At 45.5% G+C, this 22,976-nt stretch overlaps 5 protein-coding genes across 12 annotated transcripts in view; 2 read left to right on the top strand and 3 right to left on the bottom strand.

Moving 5' to 3' along the window:
- The window catches only part of LOC120948177 (A disintegrin and metalloproteinase with thrombospondin motifs 9), a 146,602-nt gene extending 137,510 nt beyond the window's left edge, over nt 1–9,092 (bottom strand). For all 8 annotated transcript variants that reach the window (XM_040364236.2, XM_040364242.2, XM_040364238.2 and 5 more), the window contains exon 1: nt 8,221–9,092. The gene's annotated coding sequence lies outside the window, so the exon portion shown is untranslated. The remainder of the gene's footprint in view (nt 1–8,220) is intronic.
- A 953-nt stretch (nt 9,093–10,045) lies between these two features.
- On the bottom strand, nt 10,046–12,545 carry LOC120950485 (ras-related protein Rab-4B). Its single transcript, XM_040368554.2, has 3 exons — nt 12,340–12,545; nt 12,077–12,157; nt 10,046–11,848 (listed from the first exon to the last, which is right to left on the bottom strand). Exons 1-3 carry the CDS (start codon nt 12,353–12,355, stop codon nt 11,271–11,273), a joined length of 675 nt encoding a protein of 224 aa, XP_040224488.2. The 5' UTR covers nt 12,356–12,545; the 3' UTR covers nt 10,046–11,270.
- Nucleotides 12,546–13,956: 1,411 nt separating this feature from the next.
- LOC120949141 (N-sulphoglucosamine sulphohydrolase) lies at nt 13,957–16,003 on the top strand. Its single transcript, XM_040366187.2, has 2 exons — nt 13,957–14,251; nt 14,324–16,003. The coding sequence occupies exons 1-2, from the start codon at nt 14,167–14,169 to the stop codon at nt 15,745–15,747; spliced, it is 1,509 nt and encodes a 502-aa protein (XP_040222121.2). The 5' UTR covers nt 13,957–14,166; the 3' UTR covers nt 15,748–16,003.
- A 139-nt stretch (nt 16,004–16,142) lies between these two features.
- Nucleotides 16,143–18,649, top strand: LOC120949139 (uncharacterized). Its single transcript, XM_040366184.2, has 3 exons — nt 16,143–16,240; nt 16,310–17,381; nt 17,450–18,649. Exons 1-3 carry the CDS (start codon nt 16,214–16,216, stop codon nt 18,613–18,615), a joined length of 2,265 nt encoding a protein of 754 aa, XP_040222118.2. The 5' UTR covers nt 16,143–16,213; the 3' UTR covers nt 18,616–18,649.
- LOC120949140 (exocyst complex component 8) lies at nt 18,634–21,211 on the bottom strand. The gene is made up of 5 exons (XM_040366185.2): nt 21,037–21,211; nt 20,788–20,943; nt 20,386–20,719; nt 18,987–20,298; nt 18,634–18,915 (listed from the first exon to the last, which is right to left on the bottom strand). Exons 1-5 carry the CDS (start codon nt 21,089–21,091, stop codon nt 18,736–18,738), a joined length of 2,037 nt encoding a protein of 678 aa, XP_040222119.2. The 5' UTR covers nt 21,092–21,211; the 3' UTR covers nt 18,634–18,735.
- Nucleotides 21,212–22,976: the final 1,765 nt, after the last annotated feature.

Raw genomic sequence — 22,976 nt, forward strand, 5'->3', positions numbered from 1 at the left:
GTTAAGTGCTTTCGCACACGGCCTGCTGAAGAGCAATCCGATCCATTGCGATGATCAACCGATCCTCTGTCGCTTCGCGTTGGGCTTACCCCACCCGGACTGCATGATGAGTTTGTGTGTGTGTGTTTTGTGCAGTAATTATAATTTGATGACAGCCAACGATGGATAAACCCTGTTCTTTTATTTAATGTACATCCTGTTTTGTTGGAAAAGTCCTTCCCGCAGTCCCGCAGCAAAGGGGACGGGACCAATTCCATCCCACCAAAGCAAACGGCCACCGCGCCAATTGAGATAAATGATTATGAAACAATCGAAAGATAACGCCGAGACAATCGAAATGGCATTGCTTTTACGGGCGAAAGATTTTTATTTCTCTTTCACTTTAAACATTCCTGTTTTAAAAATGCCGGAATTACTTGCACACAGTGTGACAATGTGCTTCTGGGATGCGTGGCAGAGGGTGCTTCGACAAATAGGCCGTGTAATTGCAATTTATTTGCACTGCTGTGGAGGATGATTTTTTTATGATTGATGATGGGTGAAACCATTAAACGGTAGTGGCGAACAAAAAAACAAACGGAAGACGCTGACCATCTATCTCCCCCAAGGACTTTAGCACTCATCACGTGTAGGGATGATGAACTTTTCAATGATCAGAGAGCCCTTGTGGTGCACTTTCATTACAGGGCACTTTAAGGAGTAAAATCAACGTAATGGAACATTTCAAATAGAATAAAATTTGAACAAATACCAACTGAATTATCTTAAGAGTTAACATGCTTAAATAAAAATTTAAAGACCTCTAAATATTGTACGATTTGTTCAAGGATTTAGTTTTTTTTTGCATTGAAGTGTTTCCATTTTATGAATGAAGTGCAAATGAACGTTGCGCTTCCATTTTATTCCAATTTATGTAATTGTATCGTAATCCCGGCCTCGCAGTACAGTTGTTGGTCTGATTGTCCAGACCTGTAAACCAATCAAGTCACCGTTGATAAGGGGTAAACCAATCAAATCACTGATAGCCAAGCTGATAGCCGTTTGTGGCTAAGGCAGGCCTAGTTCGAAAACAGTAGGTGTGCTAAACAAGAGGAAGAAGATACATAAAAATATGTGTCAAATCTAACATTACAGGGGTTTTCAAGGTTTTTTAAACTTACAGCACGCATTCTGTGGGAAGTTTCATTCGTGCGGCTGAGCTAAAGCAGATTAGGATAATCCGGGCCCGTGCTAATAATTTAGAATTAGGAAAAAACATGTTCTATTACATTTATGTCCTTTACATTAATGTTACATACATTATGTAAATGTCCGTGCATCCGACATAAAATTTCCCATAGTTTTTGGGTCGTTCCCACGTTTTTTTGGGCGTAGCCAAAAGTGTTTTAGATCAATTGTAATTATCTCGAATCGAATGATACTAATAAACTGTGAAAACGATTCAAAAATAAATGGAACTTGATGAATAAATCGTAAAACGAGGAAAGCTGCCAAGTTCTTCTTCGTCTTGGGCATATTTTAAGTTATTTGTATGCGGTATATGTAAACCTTTTTTTTAAGGAACTTAGGTGACTCATGGAACCTGCAACAGCCAACGCGTCTGTCCAAAATCAACCCAGTCTATTTTCATTTTTGTGGAAAAATATGAAAAATTATGTCACTATCTTTGTTGGACAGTAAGGTGTCAAACATTTTCGTTACTCCCTTCGCTTAAATAGAAGCACAAGACGCTCAAGGCGCCCTAGGAACATATTCGATCGATTCCAGATGCAATAAACCGATGATGTGCTGTCTCATTTCGCCAGGATGTCCATTCGCTGATGCTCCCGGAAGCCATTTTCACCGACCAGTAGACGCCACACGATGAGTCACCCGTAACCATTTATCCCGTCGGCACATACGGTGAATACGTTAGCAACCCATCCACCCATAAAAATGTATGAAAGACGGCCCATTTATAGAACCACGCAGGCACGCGCACGCCGGGGCACATCTCCCTGTATACGTAACGTAGATGAAGTCCTCGTAGGTTCGTGTGTCTCCAAGGTTGCGCCACACCCGGAGGGAAATTCAAAACCGTCTAGGACAGCCCTATCGAAAAACGCAATCGCACACAAACACACACACACACACACACATTAAAGATTGCTGGAAGAAAACGACAAACGTTAGACAGTTCCTCCAGTCCATCAAGAAAACCGCTACATCCACAGACACGGATCCCCCGTTTGGGAATACTGCAACTGACTGAGAATTTGTGGCAGAAAGTAAGAGTGAATGTGCATCGAAAAGAGATTGTGCATCGAAATCGAATCGAACAATAACAACAGCAGCATCAGCAGCAGCAGCAAAAATGCGCTTGCAATCGCCTGCATTCTTTTACCGCCCAAAAACTACCACGAGAATGAAGACGTTAAGTGAACTTCCTCCTCCCATTCCGTAATGCAGAGCGCGCTAGGGTGGCTGGCGATTTTCGCGATCGCGCCACGGGAGCAGCGACCTCCGCAACTGGCTTGCGCTTCCGCCAGCCCGGGCGGGTAGGGAGGGGGAGAAGGTGTGGGAAGGGGAGAAGGCACAATCCGGGTAAGTGACGGTGGCACACAAAAAAAAGAATGAACACGTTTTTACCACCACCGCCGCCGCCGCCGCCAGATAATCATCGTCGGGTGGCCGGTGCCCCGGCTGGTGATTTGTTTATGCTGCCCTGTCGCGATAATTTATGTGCAATGTGCACAATCCCCCGTGTTACGGTGAAGGCACACCGTACCACTCTACCACACGTACCCCCGCGGGGGATGCTGCTGCAGAAGCGACACGATACGAGATAGATGATAATACAGCAGTCGCTGAAAAGCGTTGGGTAAGGAGAGAAATGGCAACATTGGTAATGTAATTACGAGCTCGGTGCGAAATCCGACGGCAACGCGAGCCGCGCCGAGCCAGAGACGGTTCTCTGCGTGACGAAGCATATGTGCATTTTATGCGCTTTTTTTGTTTTGTTTTGTTATTATTTTGGGATAAATTTTTACATTCTGCTAGAATTTAAATCCCCGACCGCGCACACTCGTTATCCGAGGGACGCGGGGTTTGTTGCAATATTAATTGCTTTTGTTTCAACAAGACGTTTCACCTCGATTTGCTCTCTCTCTCTCTCTCTCTCTCTTCCTCTCTTTATCATCGTTCAGTTTTTGATTTAGCTCTTGACAAGGCGCCACAGATGGGCTGCGGATACACGTAGTGCGCGGTCACAGCATGAGCAGCCAACGGTTGAATTAAAACATGAAATGATGCGTACGTTAATTGCCTTTCAGACGATCAAGCGAATGCTATGTTAATCTGTCTCGTCTTCTTCTACCAGCGACACACGAAAAAAAATTAGCAATTTAATACAACTCTCTAAATTCAGACATCCCTTTCAACAATCATTCCGTGATGATAACCGTCACAATCCCCCTCCTCCTCCCAGGAGAGCTCAGCTGCTACCCTCAGATTCGGTTATCATTCACATTTGTTTGAATGCTTTAATGTTATTTTTTTCCTTCATTTTGGCAGTGCTTCGTTGGTAACACCACTAGCAGCTGCTACCACAAACACACACACACACACACACAACACCCACCTACTAAGAGGGGGGGGGATGGTCACGCGCGGCCCTGATTACTGTCGCGTTGCTTTGCGCTTGCAGTATAAGAAGCGTTTGACCGACACGACAACCCAAATCTGTGAATAACAGTGGAGGGCGAAATTCTGTACAACGGTTGCAGCGATCTGGATTAAAAGCTGGAGCTGCTTTTAATGCCTGCTGCTGCTGGTGGTGGTGGTGGTGTAACCAGCAAGCGACCCCAATTTCATAACGAACGCACTACTAGAGCAGTGTATTCTAAGGGAAAGCGATTTCGGCAATCCTCTGCTTTCTTCGTGCTGGAGAAAGATGAACCGACCAGGGCCGGATCGCGCCCGCCGGTGGTCAATCATCGATCATTAAGAGGCCGTCATGTAATGCCCTTTCCGCATCGTTAGCAATCGAACCGGCATTTCCTCTTCTAAGCTAAACAAAATGCTTGATACAACCGCTGCTTTCCAGCGGGTGGTAAGCCGAAAGCCGCCCCAAAATATCTACCATCCTGGTACGGTGGACCGAAACTTGATCGCTTCTTTCACCCCCTCCGTTACGATCAAACGCATCCCCGATCTAGCTTCCGGCTGCGTGCCAGTGTGCGTGTGTGTGTATTGTGTGCGAGTAAAACCAGCTGACCCCGGGGATCACCGTACGGTGACCATCCAAACGCACTGCTACCAGCGATTCCGCCACATGATGCAATAACGATTACCACTTTGCTGGCGATCAAACATTTTGCTGCCGTTGAAACTGAAGGGGTGCAGGCGAAGGAGACTTACGGTTTTCCATTACCACCATGGACGCATCTGCAAATGCCAGCCACAAACAGTTCAACTTTCATCGTCACTAAATCTAGTTTGGCGATATCCTCGACGAGCAAATGGTAAGCCAAACCAAAACCCAACGGATTTCGCGTCCGTTTCGGCCAATCGATCGATGGGGGCCAAACGGATAGGGTAAGAGTTCGTGGAAATTTACCGACAAGCAAACAGGAACAATTTTCCGAGATCAAAAATTAACTCACCGAGATAAAAATGTACACCCGCGCCCGCCGGATGGGCGGATTGGCAGACCGAAAGGCGCAAAATCGACGAGACGGGGCTAAAAATACTACCGGGGTGGGAATGTTTTTAAATCGTAAATTTTTTGTACATTCTATTCTGCGGTCCCGCCCGTGCGGGCGGCAGAATTGTAGGAAGATGAGGGTGGTAGAGCGACAGTAAACATCGAACCAGTGCGCGATCGTGGCGGAGAAAATGTTTTATCGGGAATCTGCAAAAACAGCTGGGACACGACACAGTGACAAGTTGCGTTAGAGAGCGCGGCTCAGGAGCATCAAAGTGGCGGGAGCGTACACTCAATTATGTTTCTGAACTTAAAGGTCTGTAGAAGAAAACGATTTTGCTTAACTTTATCGCATACCATAGGAAAATAAATTAATACTTTCTATAAATTACACACATTTTCAGTTCAATAATTACAATTATTCCGTAGTACAGTAAACACGTGATACGACTTAACAACATGCCCATCACAGGACTGAACATCCCTGGGGCTTAGCCAAAATTACGGTTATGTTGGAGCAAATAAGAAGCAAAAATATGATTTAAACCGAGATTTAAAAAAAAATTCTGTGTTTTCCGGGAGAATAAAAATGTACGGAGGAACTAGTGGTGGGAATAATGAAATTTTTGTCGGAATCGATTCCGGCTAGCTCCGAAGTTCCAGTTCCAGAATCGAATAGGAAACTAGAATTGGAATTGATTCCAGAATCGGCTCCGGAATCGGAATTGGCTGCGAAATCAGAATCGATTTCGCAACGGAGTCGGGTTGGAATCTCTATAAGACTAGGCGTTTTGGTAAAACGATGCTACGTATAGATAGCCACAAAGCATCAAAATTTACTTCTAAACGATCCATTCTCATCTTCCCGGATCCGGAGAGATTCCCGGAATGATTTCGCTTCTGAAACTTCTTTTTTCAATTCAAGAACTGATTCTCATTCCGTAGCTAATTCCATTTCTGGAGTCAATCCTGATTCCGTTACCGGGGCAAATTGCGATTCCTAGGTCAATTACGATTCCAGAGCCGATTTTGATCGCGGAATCAATTCCAAAACCAACTCCAGAATCGGCTGCGGAATCGGGTTCCGGAACCGATTCCAGCATCGGAATCGGCTGAAAGAACATGGAGCAAAGTGGTCATGGTTAGGATTTTGAACACATATGCTTCATTTAAAAAACAAACTTACGTCAAGATTCGTGATCGAGCATTGTTTTGAGGTTTTGAGTTCTGACATAAGAACTAGAAGAAACATGTATGGGACTTATTGATAGAACTCATTAACACTGATCCACAAAAAAATTTTGAGCATAACATTGCGGAACAATGTGTTATCAATTTATAAATATTATCTAAGCATTGGCTAAAATTCACAATAAACTCAAGAAACACATCCTCGGGGTTTGCGTCTGTCCCATAATAAGTTTGTACCTTTGCAGTACCCCTTCACCCATTAATATAACGATTTATATGCGGCCAAAATAAACGCACCGCAATTCGACATTCTGTGTACATTCGCATTTTTTCAAGTTCATCTTCACACTTGCGAAGTCTGTCTATTGCGTACGACACACAGCACAAGTCCTTTACCGCTCATTTACTGAGCATCGAAACACTAATTGCCAGTAATGGCATGCATTACTCTCTCTCTCTCTTTCTCTCACACCCGCATCGCCGTTACTGGTTGGCCCATAAGCGCCCGTAGGTCACGTGCACCTGTTCAAATTTCAAGGTGGTTAGTGGGTAAATGGCATTGTACGATACGGTCATGCCGGCGCTAGCCGCAATGTCGCATCAATGCACCCATCCCCGAAGCAGCTTGGGTTGTGCCGTTGAAACCAACCGACCGATCACCGACGTCCCAAGGAAAATAATGGATTACCCAACAAATTCTTATTCCGAAGATCCCATGACCGTTAAGCGCAACCCGTCATGCAAGCCTAGACCGATCGTGCCACCCAAAGTCTCAGCGGTACTGGCTGTAATTACACAAACAATAACAGGAACAAGCAAATTAAAAAAAAATCAAATCCCCAGACCACCAACGTCCCTTCCACCCACATAATCCACACGAAACGTGGGGCTGGTTCCATTGATTAAAAGTGTTGCCAGATTGGAAGACAGGTACGGTGGCGGATTGTAGCGACCATCGCGTCAAAAATAAGGTCAGCAAATGAGCGTGGAGAGGACATCGCCCAGCACCACCGGGACCGAGGTACGATTTCACTCGCGGAAATTCCCTCCACCCGCTGCTGCCGTGGTCAGCGCGCCGGTACGGATTGCACAAAAACCGATGCGTTCAGCAGTTCGGCTCCAATTTCGTTACGCGACGCGTGTGTTTGTGCGCTGCTGCTGTGTTGCATCTTTCCCGCTCTCGCCCGGCCTTCCCTCGTCATTGGTCGGGCGTGTGGTGTGGTGGCCCCACCGTGCGGTGGGTAAGTAGCCACCCTATCGCACGGCTATTGGTTACGCTTGTGTGGTACACCTTTACACCGAGGGTACACCTTTGCGTGCGACCACGCCAACCTGGGAGTACTGGGCGGGCGCGGCTGGTTCACAAACACACCGACCGCCGGTTACCGTGTCGGTCGGACGAGTGGGAAAAGTGCTTCACTGGCATGTATCACAAAGAGTTTTGGAGGACGGGGAAGGCGGACAGGCAAGGCAAACATACCGCGACGCTAGGCGATCCTCACACGCCCGGGCGTGCCCCGGGAATGTCCGAAAACAGAAAACAAAAAATCTCGCGCCGTCAGCACATCAGGGGGGGGGGGGGACAGAGCGTCGTTTCCCGCAAGGAACACTGCGCATCTAAGACGACAGTGGCCCATTCCACAGTGGGACACTGACTACTGCGAGCTCGGTCCCTAGGAAAGATGTTTCTGATTGAAGGGTTTGAAGAAAAGCATGTCACCCCCTTCAAGGTTCGGGACATGTATTTAGACATAGGTAAATTTCAATGTACCATGTGGGAAAATTTTTCAAAGGTCTTCAACAAATTTGGCCTCACTTTTGCATACCACAAAAGAAAATCAATAAGCAGTCACTTACTGTTTGCCGTACCATCTTACATTGGGCTCTGGTAATCATGGCTGTCGGAGGTGATCGTGATGAGACTCCGCGATGCTTACCATGCAGAACAAGACACTATTCTCACGCACAACGCCGTGCCCAGCCACGAGTCTAGATCACCAATCCTGCCAGTGCTCAAGAACGCTGCGGTTTGGGACGCCTTGATGGCTGGGTGTCTAACTTGGGCAGCGTGGCAGCAGCCTGCCTCGGGCCAGCCAATCAAACCAGTTTCGGACAAAGCGGAAGGCGAAATGGCAACTGAAAACGTAACCGAGCGCAACCACGCAGCCAGGGCTACGATCGCAGTTGTCGCTACAAGAACGATCCATGCCGCCTAAAAATCACTTGCACACAAGAACCGTTGACCCCCACCGCAAAGGTTAAATAACACCAGCATCAAGCGGAGAAAACATTCCCTCAATTATCCGGCATTGTATTGTGACGCCGTGTTGCACGTTGCCACTTACCTTTCCGCACTTTTTGGCACTCTCGTCGAAGCTCCTCGGCATCAGCATCAGCAGCAAGTTGAATGGATAGGGCTGTCAAACGCCCGATACACATCACTAACGCACGTGATAAAACTGTTTCAACCGGCAATCACGCATACACCTGTGCGCTCGATCCCGCGCGATCGGGGCGATAATAACCAACACCACGAAAACGTCGAATTTGACAACGTTGCACACACGACGGTACCAACTTCCGCGGCTTTGGATCCATATGCCTGAACCAGATTGCGACACGTTTCACTCACGAGCGTGCTCTTGAATCTTCTGCCCCAGCACGATGCGGGATGCGCGCAGTGATTGACCGGGTTAGTATAGCTGGCTGCCCCGGTCAGGCTCGACACTTTGATCTTTTTCTTACGCTATTTTAGCTACCTCGTGCACTGACACTCGACGTAAGCATCACGAACAACCTTGGCAAGGCCGACGCGCCCGATACCGCAATCGCGCTCAGGTGCGTACGCTCAACACTTAAAACGCGATCTCCGTGCGCAGGCAGACAGGACGACCGATTGACGACCGATCCTCGATGCCGCAGCTTCTCGACCACAACCGTGTAAATGCTCTGCCGTGCGGCTGGCCCACGGTGCTTACGATGCGCCTCCACTAGCGAACATCGAACAACGCGGTTCGCTTCCGGGGCTGTAAAGGACGTACCGGGATCCTGTTACGCGGACGATACTCCCTCAGGGGCCTTTGCGTAGAGCTGCAGCAGTGTGCGAGCGCCACCCCGAATTATGAACCAACCAGCCTAGGGCTATTATTGTACGACGAGCACCGTGCGAGTCACAACCGTTCCGGCACGCGAACGAGCATGAACTGTTTCACGGTGCGGAATCAACCCTCGGACGGTCTCGGCATCAACGTAGCGCGAGCTGCGCTCGCTCTCTCTGCAGGCCCGGAACGCTACCAGAAACATACGGAATCGCGCGCTTCGGGAGCATAGAGAGTAACCGCGTTGCTGCACGCTAAGATGTTTTTTTTTTGTTCTTCAGCCCCACCCCGATCCGCACTATGGGCCCAATCCGTATCGGCAGCTCAAGAAGAGTTTAAACTTTTCTTGTCGAACTTTGGATACTGAAAGATAAAACAATGTTATGTTGAAATGAAGCCGTTTTGTTTGTACTTGTTATTATAAAATACGCCAAATACTTACCATAACAATACTACAGGCTCGTCTTCCGACCGGTTTCTCTGTGTACGGCAGCATGATACCGAATGTTAAAAATAAAATTTAAAAAAAATCTATATCTTACTATAATCATTATGCTAGATAAATTATAATCAATAAATAACAATAAAGTTATGATCAATATATAACAAACATTTGCATTATGCTGAACCTATATACCGGATTGATTGTCGATACCGCCGATGCAGGGTTTTCTAGAGGTTCTCATAGTGTTGGACACTTTCTTGAATCTTTCTTATGCGAAATGAAATTCATATGATGGAAATTTGATTCGAAGGCACCCTTTTTGGACTATTGGATTTGTGGAAATTCCTATTGGATTTGTCCTACAAGGGTGGTATAGAGTCCAATTCCCAGTACATTAAGTTCATTTCACGGAAGAAAGTGCCAATAAAGTGAACCACAGCTATTAGAACTCCTGGAAAAACCTATAAATAAAATAAAATTGAGCAACTCACATGTTCACTTTAAAATGAAACCAATGCGATTGACAATTTAAGTTTAATCTATGTAATATAATGGTGCTTTCTATACACAACAGTATTGTCATCAAGTGGATGCTAGGGGATGTGGTTCCATTAAATGGAAAAAATATATCGTTGAACAAATTTATTGGTTTTAATGTTCTCCTCCCGTCTACTCAGGTATAAAGATATCTAATGCACAATAAAGTTTCATTTTGTAGTTCGATTTTTATGTTTTTTTTTTGTTATCGCTCTCGTTCCCTCCCTCTCTATCTCACTTTTCTTTCTTTACAGTTACATCTAAGTGGTTTAAGTTGTTTAGTCGTCTCTGCACATTGCCCCGCGATTCGTAATTTAACATCACATTCCCTAAACATTTCAAACCGGTGTTAAACCGAAGGCTCTGTCATTTAAATCTACGGTACAGTTGTTTTAATATAAATCGATTCTTCCGATCCTCTTGACATCGAACCAAATCACCAATTGGGTTGCAAAACTACTCATTGGAGTATAACGGAAAGCTATTGAGGGAAAATAATTTTACTATTTGCTAAGTTTGTTGCTGTCGTTTGATTAATAGGTGGCTTTAAATTTTTGAGAAGCATACGTATCTCACTCAGAATTTCGGGTCCCTAGCATATTTATTTGAAAACATGTTATTCGTTTTGCTGAAGTAATTATCCAAATCGCGGTAAATAATGATCTAGCTGGATACCTAGTTAAATTGGTGGGGAAATTGTGCAAATTGATAAATGAAACATTAACGTAAAAGAAAAACAAGCGCCATACTATGTAATACAATGTGTAACAACAACCAAAGCACGGAGAAAACTACCAAGGGATAATATCAATATCATGTTAAACCGGGAAGATTAGTGTGTGTTTATGAATGATAAGTTCAAGTGTAACACAGATTGACTGAAATGCGTTCGAAAAGGCGCAGGTCGATAGGATGCTTCAGACACTCTTGCATCTGAATGAATAGCGTAGTTTTAGTATAGTATGTAATTGTCCAATACTGAATCCAAAATAACTCGAATGGCCAACGGCCATCCGCACAACTCTTTTCGCCTTTTGCGTGAATATAATCATTTAAGGTAGCACAATTTTGAGATTCATTCCTCTGCACACAGAAAGAAGCAATGCTTCTCGTTTTGATTGAAACAGTCCCAACGAATGCATATCCTGTGCTCGGATAACGGACACCCGTCACGGATGTCGCCCACCCTGGGTAGCGGTACCCACCATTTCAATACATTCCGCCCCAGAGTGTAGGCAAACTTGATATATAAGAACAGGATTGATCATGGTACAAACTTACACAGACCGCGGGCGTCACTAGCCTTCGTCACTTTCTACGATCGGCAACTGCCGCCGCCGCCGGAACAATCCGGCCGCAGTCGGCTCCTCGGCTGCTGTCCGCTCGCGAGCGTTCCGGCCGCATTGCGTGCCGAGGTGTCCCCGTACTGAATGCCACTGCCAATCCGTTCCGGATCGAGCTCCCCCGTTTCGATCTTCGCAAGGATGGTTTTGGAGCATTTCAGGAATGCCTCCTCTACGTTTTCACCCGTCTTGGCGCTCGTCTCTAGAAAGATGAGCTCGTTCTCCTGCGCAAAGTTGCTCGCCTCCAGGAACGTGACCTCGCGATCCTCTTCCAGATCTTTTTTGTTTCCCACGAGCAGTATGCAGATGTTCTGGCTTGCCAACGTACGCGCATCGTTCAGCCAGTTCCAGAGCACATTGAAGCTGTCCCGTGAAGTCGTATCGTACACCAGCAAAGCACCAGCAGCACCACGATAGTACGACCGCGTCACCGATCGAAAACGCTCCTGTCCAGCCGTATCCCAAATCTGTAGCTTTATCGATTTGCCGCCGACATTCACGATCCGGGATCCAAATTCGACCCCGATTGTATGTGAGCTGTCCTCCTTAACTGCACATTCGGGCCGCCGAGCATGAAAAAAAAATACGCACAGAAAATAAAACAAACCGAGATTGTTACTGCTCAAACTTAAGGTTCGAACGCGATTAAAAGAGTGTGGCACTTCGAAGAACATCGCCCATCTGCTGATATTTACGCATTAGCGCTCTACCGTTCCAGTTCATTGCGTTTCGCTGGCCTCGCTTTCCGGCCAGGGTCTACAGCGCTTCGTTTACTTACACTTGTTCTCGATAAAGTGATGAAGCAAGCAGGATTTGCCACTACCAGCACGGCCAATGATGAGAAACTTGAAAAGATAATCTGGAACATGCGGGTATCATAACGTAGGTGATGGAGAATATGAAGTAGAAGCAACAGGAAAAACCATGTAAAAACACCCCCCAAAACAACAAAAAAGGTTAACAGTGCATATTAATGAGTCGCTTTGTTGCTACTGCCAGCGAATCGGGGCAGAGGCAGCTTTGAGTGCGTGTAATATTTACCGTAGGACTCCGACATGTTTTCTACACTTAAACCGTCGTCAGCTACTGTTGGCAGCTTATTTGCGGGAGGATTAGCACCCGAAAAGAAGATAGAATATTACGCTCTATTTCAAAACGCACTTTGCTTGTCGAGAGGAAACAATTACTGTTACTTTGCACAATATAAACCTTTCAGATGGAAACATTTATTTTTCTGTGTCTTTATTTTTCATTTTCGTGTTTCGTACCTTGACATTTAGCTCATTGGCCCGTACAACATGGCGAGGGTTTTTGACGTTCGAATGTCGCTGCATCTCGCTCATTGTCTCTACCCTTGCTTTACTTGCCTACAGTGCTCGTTTCAAAGTTAATGTGCATCTTGCAGATCATCTACAAATGCGCCATGCTGTACATTGCCGGTACATTGCAAGAGGTAGGTGTATTGTAATATTAAGGCCTTGCTACATTGATCGTACTCTCTGGTGTAATGTTGATTTTCACTAGCGCACCTGGCGGCAGGTGACCGAAGCATTTTTCCAAACAATTTGGAGCCGCTTCAAAAAATATGTAATTTTTCCATGTTTTTAACCTAATTTGGACAAGAAAAGTTTTGTAAAAGGTAGATGCACATGTCCTGTACGCATTGCATCCATTTTCATGGCAAAAAACGATGGAAAAACAACTTAATTTTGAGATCCAGCACGACCATTCCCTCGATGACCAAAAAAAAGCTTCGCTCATTCGCCACCAGGTGCGCTAGTGAAAATCAAAATTACACCAGAGAGTACGATCAATGTAGCCCGGCCTTTAGGACAGTGCTGCAGTGTACGCTTATCCTGATGTGTTTTTTTGCTATTTTTTAGGCAACCACTTTAGACGGATTTTGATGCATCAGTTTTGTAGGAGAATGGGAACGACTACAAACATCAGTATATTCACACGCCCTCATGCTCCTGAATGCATATCGACGGAAAATTGAATACATCGATAGTACTAACTCAGTGAAGAACCTTAGTACACTCGCCAATATGCTCCGTAAGAACAGCAAGTCTTCGGCCGTTCAAATAGACATAGAGCGACAACGCCTCGCGTGATCAAAAATAGCTCAAAATTTCACTCGGCGTAGATTAAAAATGCTCATTTGTCCCAGTCAACCTACTTATTTTTGGTTTGAAAACATAAAAAATAGCTAAAATGTGCTCAAATTTATTTGTTTGAGTTTGTTTTTAATCTGACTGGTAATCAAACTGAATAATTCGATTGTTTCGGATGAAGCAGAAATGTCGCGCGAGACAAGTAGCACTGTTTGCAAAATTGAGCTACTTTTTAAAACATAGGAATCTTAGAGACAGCCTTTTTTGTGTATTTTCTATGACAAATTAAAAGCCAATGTTTCACAAGTTTTATGGGTTAGATTCGATACAAGCTCGCAAACGAGCATGAAAATAACAAACAAGCATATTTTGTTGCTTGGGAATAATAGTTCCAAACTTTCACTTCGACAAGGTTTATAATGATCGTTTTTTGTGGTACGCGAAACAATACGCTACAAATTATAACCTCTACCAAATGCACTCTTTATAAACAATGTTTGAATTATATTATACTAAACTAATCCACGAGATCGCTGCAGTAAAGCAATAGCGTGCTTCGGCTGAAAATCAGCCACTGGAAAAGGAAGCGGTTGAAGTGATAGACTGCAAATAATTAAGTCATCACTATTCTGTTTTGGGACCTTGTGTTCAACAATCGTAAGACGCACTGTTCCAGCACCAGAGGATACGGACACAAGCAGTTGAGCAAAGTGAAAGGTGATCGTAGGAACTAAGTTAGATGAGCGACTAAAAGATGTCGTGGCACACGGAACTGTTGCTAAGTCTGGTTTTGTTGTCATCCGTTCCATCCGAGGCCAAAAATGTGTTGCTTCTATTGGGTAAACAAGAAAAGGAAAAACAGACTGATGCAAAGAAAATATCGCTATAACTCTTCATCCTCTTTCCCGTAGCTGATGATGGCGGCTTCGAGATGGGCGCTTATCGGAACCGAATCGTGCAAACTCCTTTCTTGGATGCATTGGCGAAAGAGAGTCTCATCTTCAACAACGCGTATGCTTCGGTAAGCAGCTGCTCGCCGTCACGCGCCTCAATACTGACGGGCATGCCGGAGCACCAAAATGGCCAGTACGGACTGCACAATGGGGTGCACAATTTCAACTCCCTGCCGAAGGTACACAGCATTTCATCGGTGCTCGGAAAGGCCGGCATACGAACGGGTTTGATCGGAAAAAAACATGTCGGACCGGATGAAACGTACAAGTTTGACTACGAGCGCACCGAGGAACAGTACCCGATCAATCAGGTCGGACGTAACATTACGCAGATAAAGCTCTTCGTTAGAGAATTTCTGCATCAAACCAAGTCAACCAGCAACGAGCCATTCTTCCTGATGGTATCGTTTCACGATCCACATCGATGCGGTCATGTAACGCCCCAGTATGGTAGCTTCTGTGAGCGATGGGGCTCGGGAGAAGAAGGAATGGGCTTGATTCCGGACTGGCATCCGATCTACTACGTGTGGGATGAGATCGATCTACCGTACTACGTGCCAGACACGCAACCAGCTCGATACGATCTAGCTGCACAGTACACAACCATCTCACGGCTTGATCAGGGTGTTGGTTTGGTACTGAAAGAGCTGCGCGATGCAGGCCTTGAGGACGACACGCTGGTCGTGTACACCTCCGACAATGGACCGCCTATGCCCGCGGCAAGAACCAATCTGTACGATCCAGGCATGGCGGAACCAATGTTCATACGATCACCAGAGAAGGGCGTTCGCCGCAACGAAGTGACGTACTCGATGACAAGCCATCTTGATCTCGTCCCGACGATCCTCGAGTGGTTTAACCTCACCCATCCGCAGCCGACCACACTAACCGGGCGGAGTTTACTGCCGCTCCTGTTCCAAGAGCCATCTAATCAACCGGATGATGCTGTGTTTGCGAGTCAGAGCTTCCACGAGATCACCATGGCCTACCCGATGAGAGCGATACGGACGAAGCGCTACAAGCTGATTCACAATCTTAACTATCAGCTACCGTTTCCGATTGATCAGGATTTCTACGTGTCCCCCACGTTCCAAGACATTCTCAATCGCACACTCGCAAATCAACCAGTTCCGTGGTACAAAACGCTTCGTACGTACTATCACCGCCCCGAGTGGGAGTTGTACGATCTGAAGATGGATCCGACCGAGTCGAGAAATCTGTTCGGGAAGAGCAGCATGAAGGACACATTCCAGCAGTTGAGTGAACGTTTGCAGAAGTGGCTGGAAGTAACAAAGGATCCGTTCCGCTGCGCTCCGGACGGTGTTCTACAGGACACCGGGGAATACCTCAACATTCCAACTTGTCTACCATTAGGACATTAGCATGAATAAGAATTGCCGTAGTGGGTAGGAAAACGGTGCTATTGCCGGTAAAATTATGCTGTCCTCATACTCCCCAACCTAATTAATTTCTATATGCGCTGGTGCGTTGTTGTTTAAACGTTCAATTCAAACGTAACCGCTTTTTGGCTCCGTGCAGACTTGCATACGTAACAACGTACCTAATTTAACAACATGTGTTTAATATTATTGGTAAATGAACAAAAATACTCTTATACAAACAAAAAATAAGAAAGTCGTTCTTGGTTGTGTAGCTTTTTACCAATCGCGTGATGCATTATGCATTTATTGCATGATGCTAATAATAATTTCACATATGAAAATGAAGTGGCCAGTGTGTAGACGCCCTTACCGCTGTCAAAGACACATGTTCTAGAAACGTAAACAATGATGACAGTTTGATAGACTCACGTTTTCCGAAACATCTCCGGTGCGGTTTCGTTTAAAAATGGATAAATGTAAACTAATTAAAGAGGTAAGACACGCCGCAATACACGTTTCTGATAAAGGATATCATTAATCATCTTTTCATTAAACGCAACAGATTAACAAACTCCAAACGCTTCTGAAAACAAGGCGCGTTGTCATCATGCACAAGTTGGTACGACTGAGCAAGCTGTTCACGGCGAAAGCTGCAACGAGTTCTGATCCGCGTGCCCAGAAAAAAGCGGAAAACTACGTGGCCATCCTTACCAACATTAAATCACTCTCTCCTGCTGCATTGTTGGAGAAAGTCATTCAATATCAGCCAGCGAAAAATGGCCAGCCGGCGGATCCGCCCTCTATTGAACAGCGCAGCATTGCCCGGTTTATGGAAGATGAGAAGCTAGTTCGGCACCTCAAATCGCTCGAAGGTCAATTTGGCAAAGGTGAAAAATCAAAGCTGCTTGAGGTCCTTAAGAAGAAGAGTAAGATAAAAACATCCGTGAACAAGCAGAAGAAAAAGGAAAGGATTGCGAAGCGGCTAGCAAAAGAGGAGAAAAAGAAGCAAAACACCGGAAAACAAAATGACGCGTCCGATAACAAGAACAAACTGAAACGTAAGCTGGATAACGATGGAACGGATGTTGTGCAACAAACAAGAATTGCTTCGTACGATTCGTACGAATCGGACGACGGCTCTGAGCCGCGGAGCATTAAGCTGAATGAATCCGATCAATCTGATGAGGAAGAGCAGTTCGACCAACGAAGTTCTCCTAGCGTGTCCGTCAGTGAAAGTGATCCCGATTACGCCAGTGATGAAGATTCGGACGCTAATGCTTTGGAATCACGGAAAAATTATGTTTCTGTCGCTAAGCCGAAGAAAGCTATTGACCAGGAAAGCAAACCGATCATCAGCGAACCTGAACTACCATATAATCAAAGTCTTCCAGCGAAAAAGAAGGTTGTAAATTACAAAGCACCCGAGGACGACGACGAAGAAGACGGAGTTGAGCTGTTAACGGACAGCTTCTTCATTACGGAAACGGGAGAACGGTACGTGGCAGTCGCTCCAAAACTCAAACCTCGGGCAGAAGGAGATGAAGATTCGGAAGAAGAAGAAGAAGAAAGCTGGAAGTTTGCCAATAAGCGGAAAAAACGAGAGCAGCAATGGCAAGAACAGGATAATGATGAAGGTACATTACCTACTTACTTGATTGATTGCTATTTGATTTACATTTAAATGTTTTTATATTGTTTGCAGAACTGGACGTTGGGCAGAACTATACGACGCACAGCAAAGCAAGTAACCTTGGCGGGAAAGGAAAGTTTGCCAATGGGAAGCAAATGTATAATCAATCGTCTAAAATTAACGACGATCTTCATCCGTCTTGGGCTGCCAAACAGGCTCAGCAAGGCATTAAACCTTTCGCTGGCAAAAAGGTGGTATTTGACGCAGAGGATGGTGATACAAACATGAAACCAGTTGGCACCAACCGATATCCCAGTAAATCTGATAGTCAAAGCGATCTTCATCCGTCTTGGGCGGCCAAACAGGCCCAGCAAGGAATTAAACCTTTCGCTGGCAAAAAGATTGTGTTTGACGCAGAGGATGGTGATACAAATATGAAACCAGTTGCCACCAACCGATTTCCAAGTAAATCTGATAGACAAAGCGATCTTCATCCGTCTTGGGCGGCCAAACAGGCCCAGCAAGGAATTAAACCTTTTGCTGGCAAAAAGGTGGTATTTGACGCAGAGGATGGTGATACAAACATGAAACCAGTTGCCACCAACCGATATCCCAGTAAATCTGATAGACAAAGCGATCTTCATCCGTCTTGGGCGGCCAAACAGGCCCAGCAAGGAATTAAACCTTTCGCTGGCAAAAAGGTGGTGTTCGACGCGGATGATAATGATAATGAACGGGCAGAATTTACTTCCAACCAACCAAAAAGCGACAATTTCAATAGCAAATCACACCTTCATCCTTCGTGGGCGGCGAAGCAAGCGCGAAATGGAACTAAAATCTTTGATGGGAATGGTACGAGGAGCTTTCCACCAAAGCACACCTCAAACAATGATCTTCACCCATCGTGGGCGGCTAAACAAGCACAGAGCGGAATTAAACCATTTGCCGGCAAAAAGATTGCATTCAATGATGATGATAATGACGGCAGTAACCACGGCGACCCGACCGTTATAAAACGAATGCACCCGACAGATAATCGGAAAAACAACGATCTACACCCTGCAAAGCAGGCCCGGAATGCTGTACTACCTTTTAACAGTGGTAGATCAGCATACGGCAACGGTGTTCACAAGTCTCAAGCTGACAGCTCTGACCTACATCCGTCCTGGGCTGCGAAACAGGCCCAGAGCGGAATCAAACCTTTCGCGGGTAAAAAAATTAAGTTTGACGCCGAATAAATAATTTCGCTCGGTAAAGATCGTTCGCACTCTATTACCGAACAGTTAGTCGTCGTTTGTTAGACATGTTTATAGATATATTCTAATGGCGTAATAGTCCACATATATTCTAATGTTCGCCTACAGCACGTCCGTTTGATAGACACTACGGGGTTTCGGTTTTGGTGGAACAGTTCGAAGTTGAGTGTGCAACTCCATAAGCAAGTCCGGTTTTTTACCGGCAATCCGTTCGAATCGCTTCATCGCAATAGGTAGCAGAACTTCCGCCATGTAGGTTTTGTTTTTCGCCACAAAGTTCATCTGAAAGGTAAGTTGGTTTGTGTTATTTTTTTGTTATTTTTCTCCCATTTCACCTACGTGTTTGTACTTACGTCTGCATTCAGCGAGTTGGGCGGTTTGATGGAATGTTGCGAAAGGAACAGCTCGCGAATGAGCATCTCAGAATCGCGCTGCAGCGAATCGTACTTCGCTAGATAGGCACAGCTTTCTGTGGTTTGCAGCAGATGGCGACAGAAACTAACCGTTGCCTGTGTTAGATTAATCCACGTGTCGCCCGTCACGTACGCCCGGAAGTCGATGCCCAGCACATCGAATTCTTTTAGCAGCGTGCGGAGACCGGTTTTCGTTTGCAGATTGTATGGTTGCCACGGGTCCTCGGTACGACCGATCGAATCGACCAGTCGGTATCGAGCTTCATCCAGCAGTTGGCCTAGCGTGCTACGCAACAGACCCTCCATGTGGTAGGACAGGTCGAGTCCTATTTCACGCAGCTTCAAGCAAGGCTCGCGCACACCTTCTACCACCTTCGCCACCATCTCGAGCTGCGTGTCCTTCGTAAGATAGTGCTTAATGAGCTGTGAGGCAAAGTACTGCAGTTCCATGTTGCACCACACGATCAGTGCACTAGTGCAAGATGCCTTTGCGCTGAACGCACGCAGAAACTCGCTTGCCACAAGCGCCACGTCGCAGAAGAACAGCTCCGACACGGCCAAATTGTTGCGCCGTGCCTGGCGCTGCGAGGTGCGAATAGCACTTGTACACACGCGCAGCAGGATCCCGCACGCTTCGCGCGACTTTTCCATCTCGACCAGCAGCTTCAGCGGTCGGCGACTCGAGCGCAGCGCTGCCTGTAGGCTGCGGCTCTGCGAGTTGGACAGCTCGTGCATTAGCACCGACGCCAGCGAACCTTTGAGCGTTTTGATCTTTTCCCCAATTTCCGCTGCACCGTGGAAGGTGCTGTCCTGGGCGAGGTGATCCTCACACTTTTGCAGCAGCGCCAGACAGTCCTCAAAGTGTCGCTGGGCTATTTCCGCCTGTATTTCCTCCGGCGCCGTCACAAGCCACTCAGGCGGTAGATTCTCCACGATGACGCGTCCCATTTCCGAGGCGGTCGGGCTAAGGGTGAGCAGCTCACTGTCGGTTGACTTTTGCGGTGCCTCGAACTTCAAGCTCGTCGGGGGCTGTGGGGCTTGCGCTTTCTTCGGCTTCTTCAGCTGGTGGAACTTGATGGCATGCTCAAACTTATCGATCCATTCCAGCTTGGCGGCTGAATTGATGCACTGAAACATGCGCGCTCCATCGCTCGTTATTACATTGATCGCGTTCTTGTTCACTCCATCCAAATCCTTGATGTTTATCACGGCAATCTTCTTCGTTTCGTATTCTGTTTGAAATTCAAGTTTTCTGAAAAAAAAGAAGGCAACCAGCGAATGTGAATCGGTTAAACACGCCTTAACGTAACGTCCGCAGGTCAATCAAATGCACGCTTACTTTTCATTTCGCACTTTCGCCAGCACCAGGACCTCGTTAAACAGGAACAAATGGATGCGACAGATGGGCCGATAGTCGTTGGAATCCAGCTCAATCAGACCACCTTCGTGAATGAAAACTTTATCATCCAGATTGCTCTTGTAACCGATGAGTGATTCCTTAATTAGCTGGATTGCCTTTCGATTTTGTTGCTCCTCGTTCACGTTGGGATCTAGGCTTTGATCTTCGATGATGTTTTTTTGATCGTCGAGCATCGATTCGTCGCGAAGCGTTGTCAGTAGATTGCGTTGCTCGATCAGTATGTGCGACAGCTGGTACATCTCCGACTCCAGATCTAGTGAAAGCGGAAGAAAGTTACGCCAAATGTTTCATGTTGTACTTTGGACCAGCATCGGCGCTTACGTGAGATCTCTTTCGCCGTTTCGATAAACTGCATGTAATTTTCGTACACATGTTTTTTCAGCGTAGACGATACAGTCTCACTAAGAGATTGGATCTTTTGCTTTGTTTGCTGCAGCTCCGGACCACCGACACAATCCTGCACCAGATTTTTCACATCTGTAAATAAAACCAACCAAGAGATGTGGTTCTTGTTGTCGTCATCTGTGGGTAAGCAGCGTTCCATTTTGCTGTGCTGTCCCTTTTACTTACACTTTTCAGCATTGAAGTTATCCTTCTCAAATACGGCTGTGCTTGCTTCAGGCATATTGGTTTTTGATTTTGCAAATTATTCACTAAAATATTCAATATTCTTAAATCCGCACTATCCGTAGCGATAAATCGACATTTCTTGTGGGTGTTTTGTTGTGACAGTTTGTTTGGCGTATCTTGCAATCAGAGTGACCAGAAATACCGATTTATCTGTATTCCTACCGATTTTTTATATGCCTACCGATTCACAAATGACCGCCTTAAAACTACCGATTTTCCATTTATCCTACCGAAAATCAAAGATATTTGATTTTTCAGTCGTTTAAGCTTGGCTGTTTGAAGGATTGCTAACCTCATTTGTTACTTATCGCGCTGATGCACGTTTGTTTGCCAGGCACTTTTTATTCTTATCCGTTAAATTTTGATGTTCATAATAAGTAGAAAATGTCAGTTACGTGGATTCCGAGAATTGCTCATCAAAGAAAATCATTTAAATTTGAATTTGAATCTCGCTGTCTGCGGTTAAAGCTTACCCGACTGACAAAGAGAATGAAATTTTCAGGCTAGGGGTAAGTAGAAACACACGGTGGGGGTCCGGCCCAAGATCGGATCCGAAGTCCGTTGTTTTGGTCTAAAAATTAAAAATGGCGGATAGAGCGCTACCACGGAAAGAATGCGCTCTATTGCATGCCTTTAAAATGCACGAGGCGCTCTCACTGAAAAGAACGCTCGCTCGCGCCGTTTCATTGTATTTTCCTCATACCCCTTCCTTTCCGTTTCTTTCGGCTTGCACTGCGCTGAATTGGTACCCCACTTCCCAAGCGCCACAGATTAAGCTTAAACGACTGGAAAATTGAATATCCATAGAAAAAAATGAAAGCTCCACAGCTTCATTGGTTTGATCAATAGATGGCGTATTACAACCCAAGTGCCACAAATCCACTAAACGACCACTAAACGGCTTCTAAACGACTCAAGTTCTCTACCTAAACGGAATATAGAAAGACTTCGTTTAGCAGACGGCAAACGACTCATGCATTCTAAAAATAGCAAAAAAGCTGGTGGCGCTATCTGTTGGTGGGATACCCCAACCAGCTGAGCTCCATCGCTTGGAGGATAGCTTTCTCATTTCCTCTGTACTGTTGTATGGTTTCGCATTGAAGTTATGCATCGCTAGAACTAGAACGGCGATACGATTGTTTAAATACTAAACTCCAACAGAATCCACCAGCACTGAAGCAAGTGAGATTTGAGTGATGGTCGTTGGTGTTGATACCCACGGATCTGACCACACGACCATTCATATAGACTTTTGCTCGGAAAGTTAGAAGGCTATATAGGTCATGATAAGATGAAACATGCCGAAACACATTGCAAGAAAAGGATAGCAATATAACAATCAGTTTTAATACGCCATCTATTGATCAAACCAATAAAGCTGTGAAGCTTTCATTTTTTTTCTATGGATATTCAATTTTCCAGTCGTTTAAGCTTAATCTGTGGCGCTTGGGAACTCATCGTTACATTGCTATCCTTTTCTTGCAATGTGTTTCGACAAGTTTCATCTTATCATGACCTATATAGCCTTATAACTTTCTATAAAAAAATCTATATGATTGGTCGTGTGGTCAGATACGTGGGTATCAACATCAACGACCATTACTCAAATCTTACTTGCTTCAGTGCTGGTAGTTTCCGTTGGAGTTTAGTATTTTAAACAATCGTATCGCCGTTCTAGTTCTAGCGATGCATAACTTCAATGCGAAACCATGCAACAGTACAGAGGAAATGAGAAAGCTCTCCTCCAAGCGATGAAGCTCAACTGGTTGGGGTTATCCCACCAACAGAGAGCGCCACCAGCTTTTTTGCTATTTTTAGAATGCATGAGTCGTTTGCCGTCTGCTAAACGAAGTCTTTCTATATTCCGTTTAGGTAGAGAA

The sequence above is a fragment of the Anopheles coluzzii genome, chromosome 2, assembly GCF_943734685.1.
Source record: "Anopheles coluzzii chromosome 2, AcolN3, whole genome shotgun sequence".
Classification (NCBI taxonomy): domain Eukaryota; kingdom Metazoa; phylum Arthropoda; class Insecta; order Diptera; family Culicidae; genus Anopheles; species Anopheles coluzzii.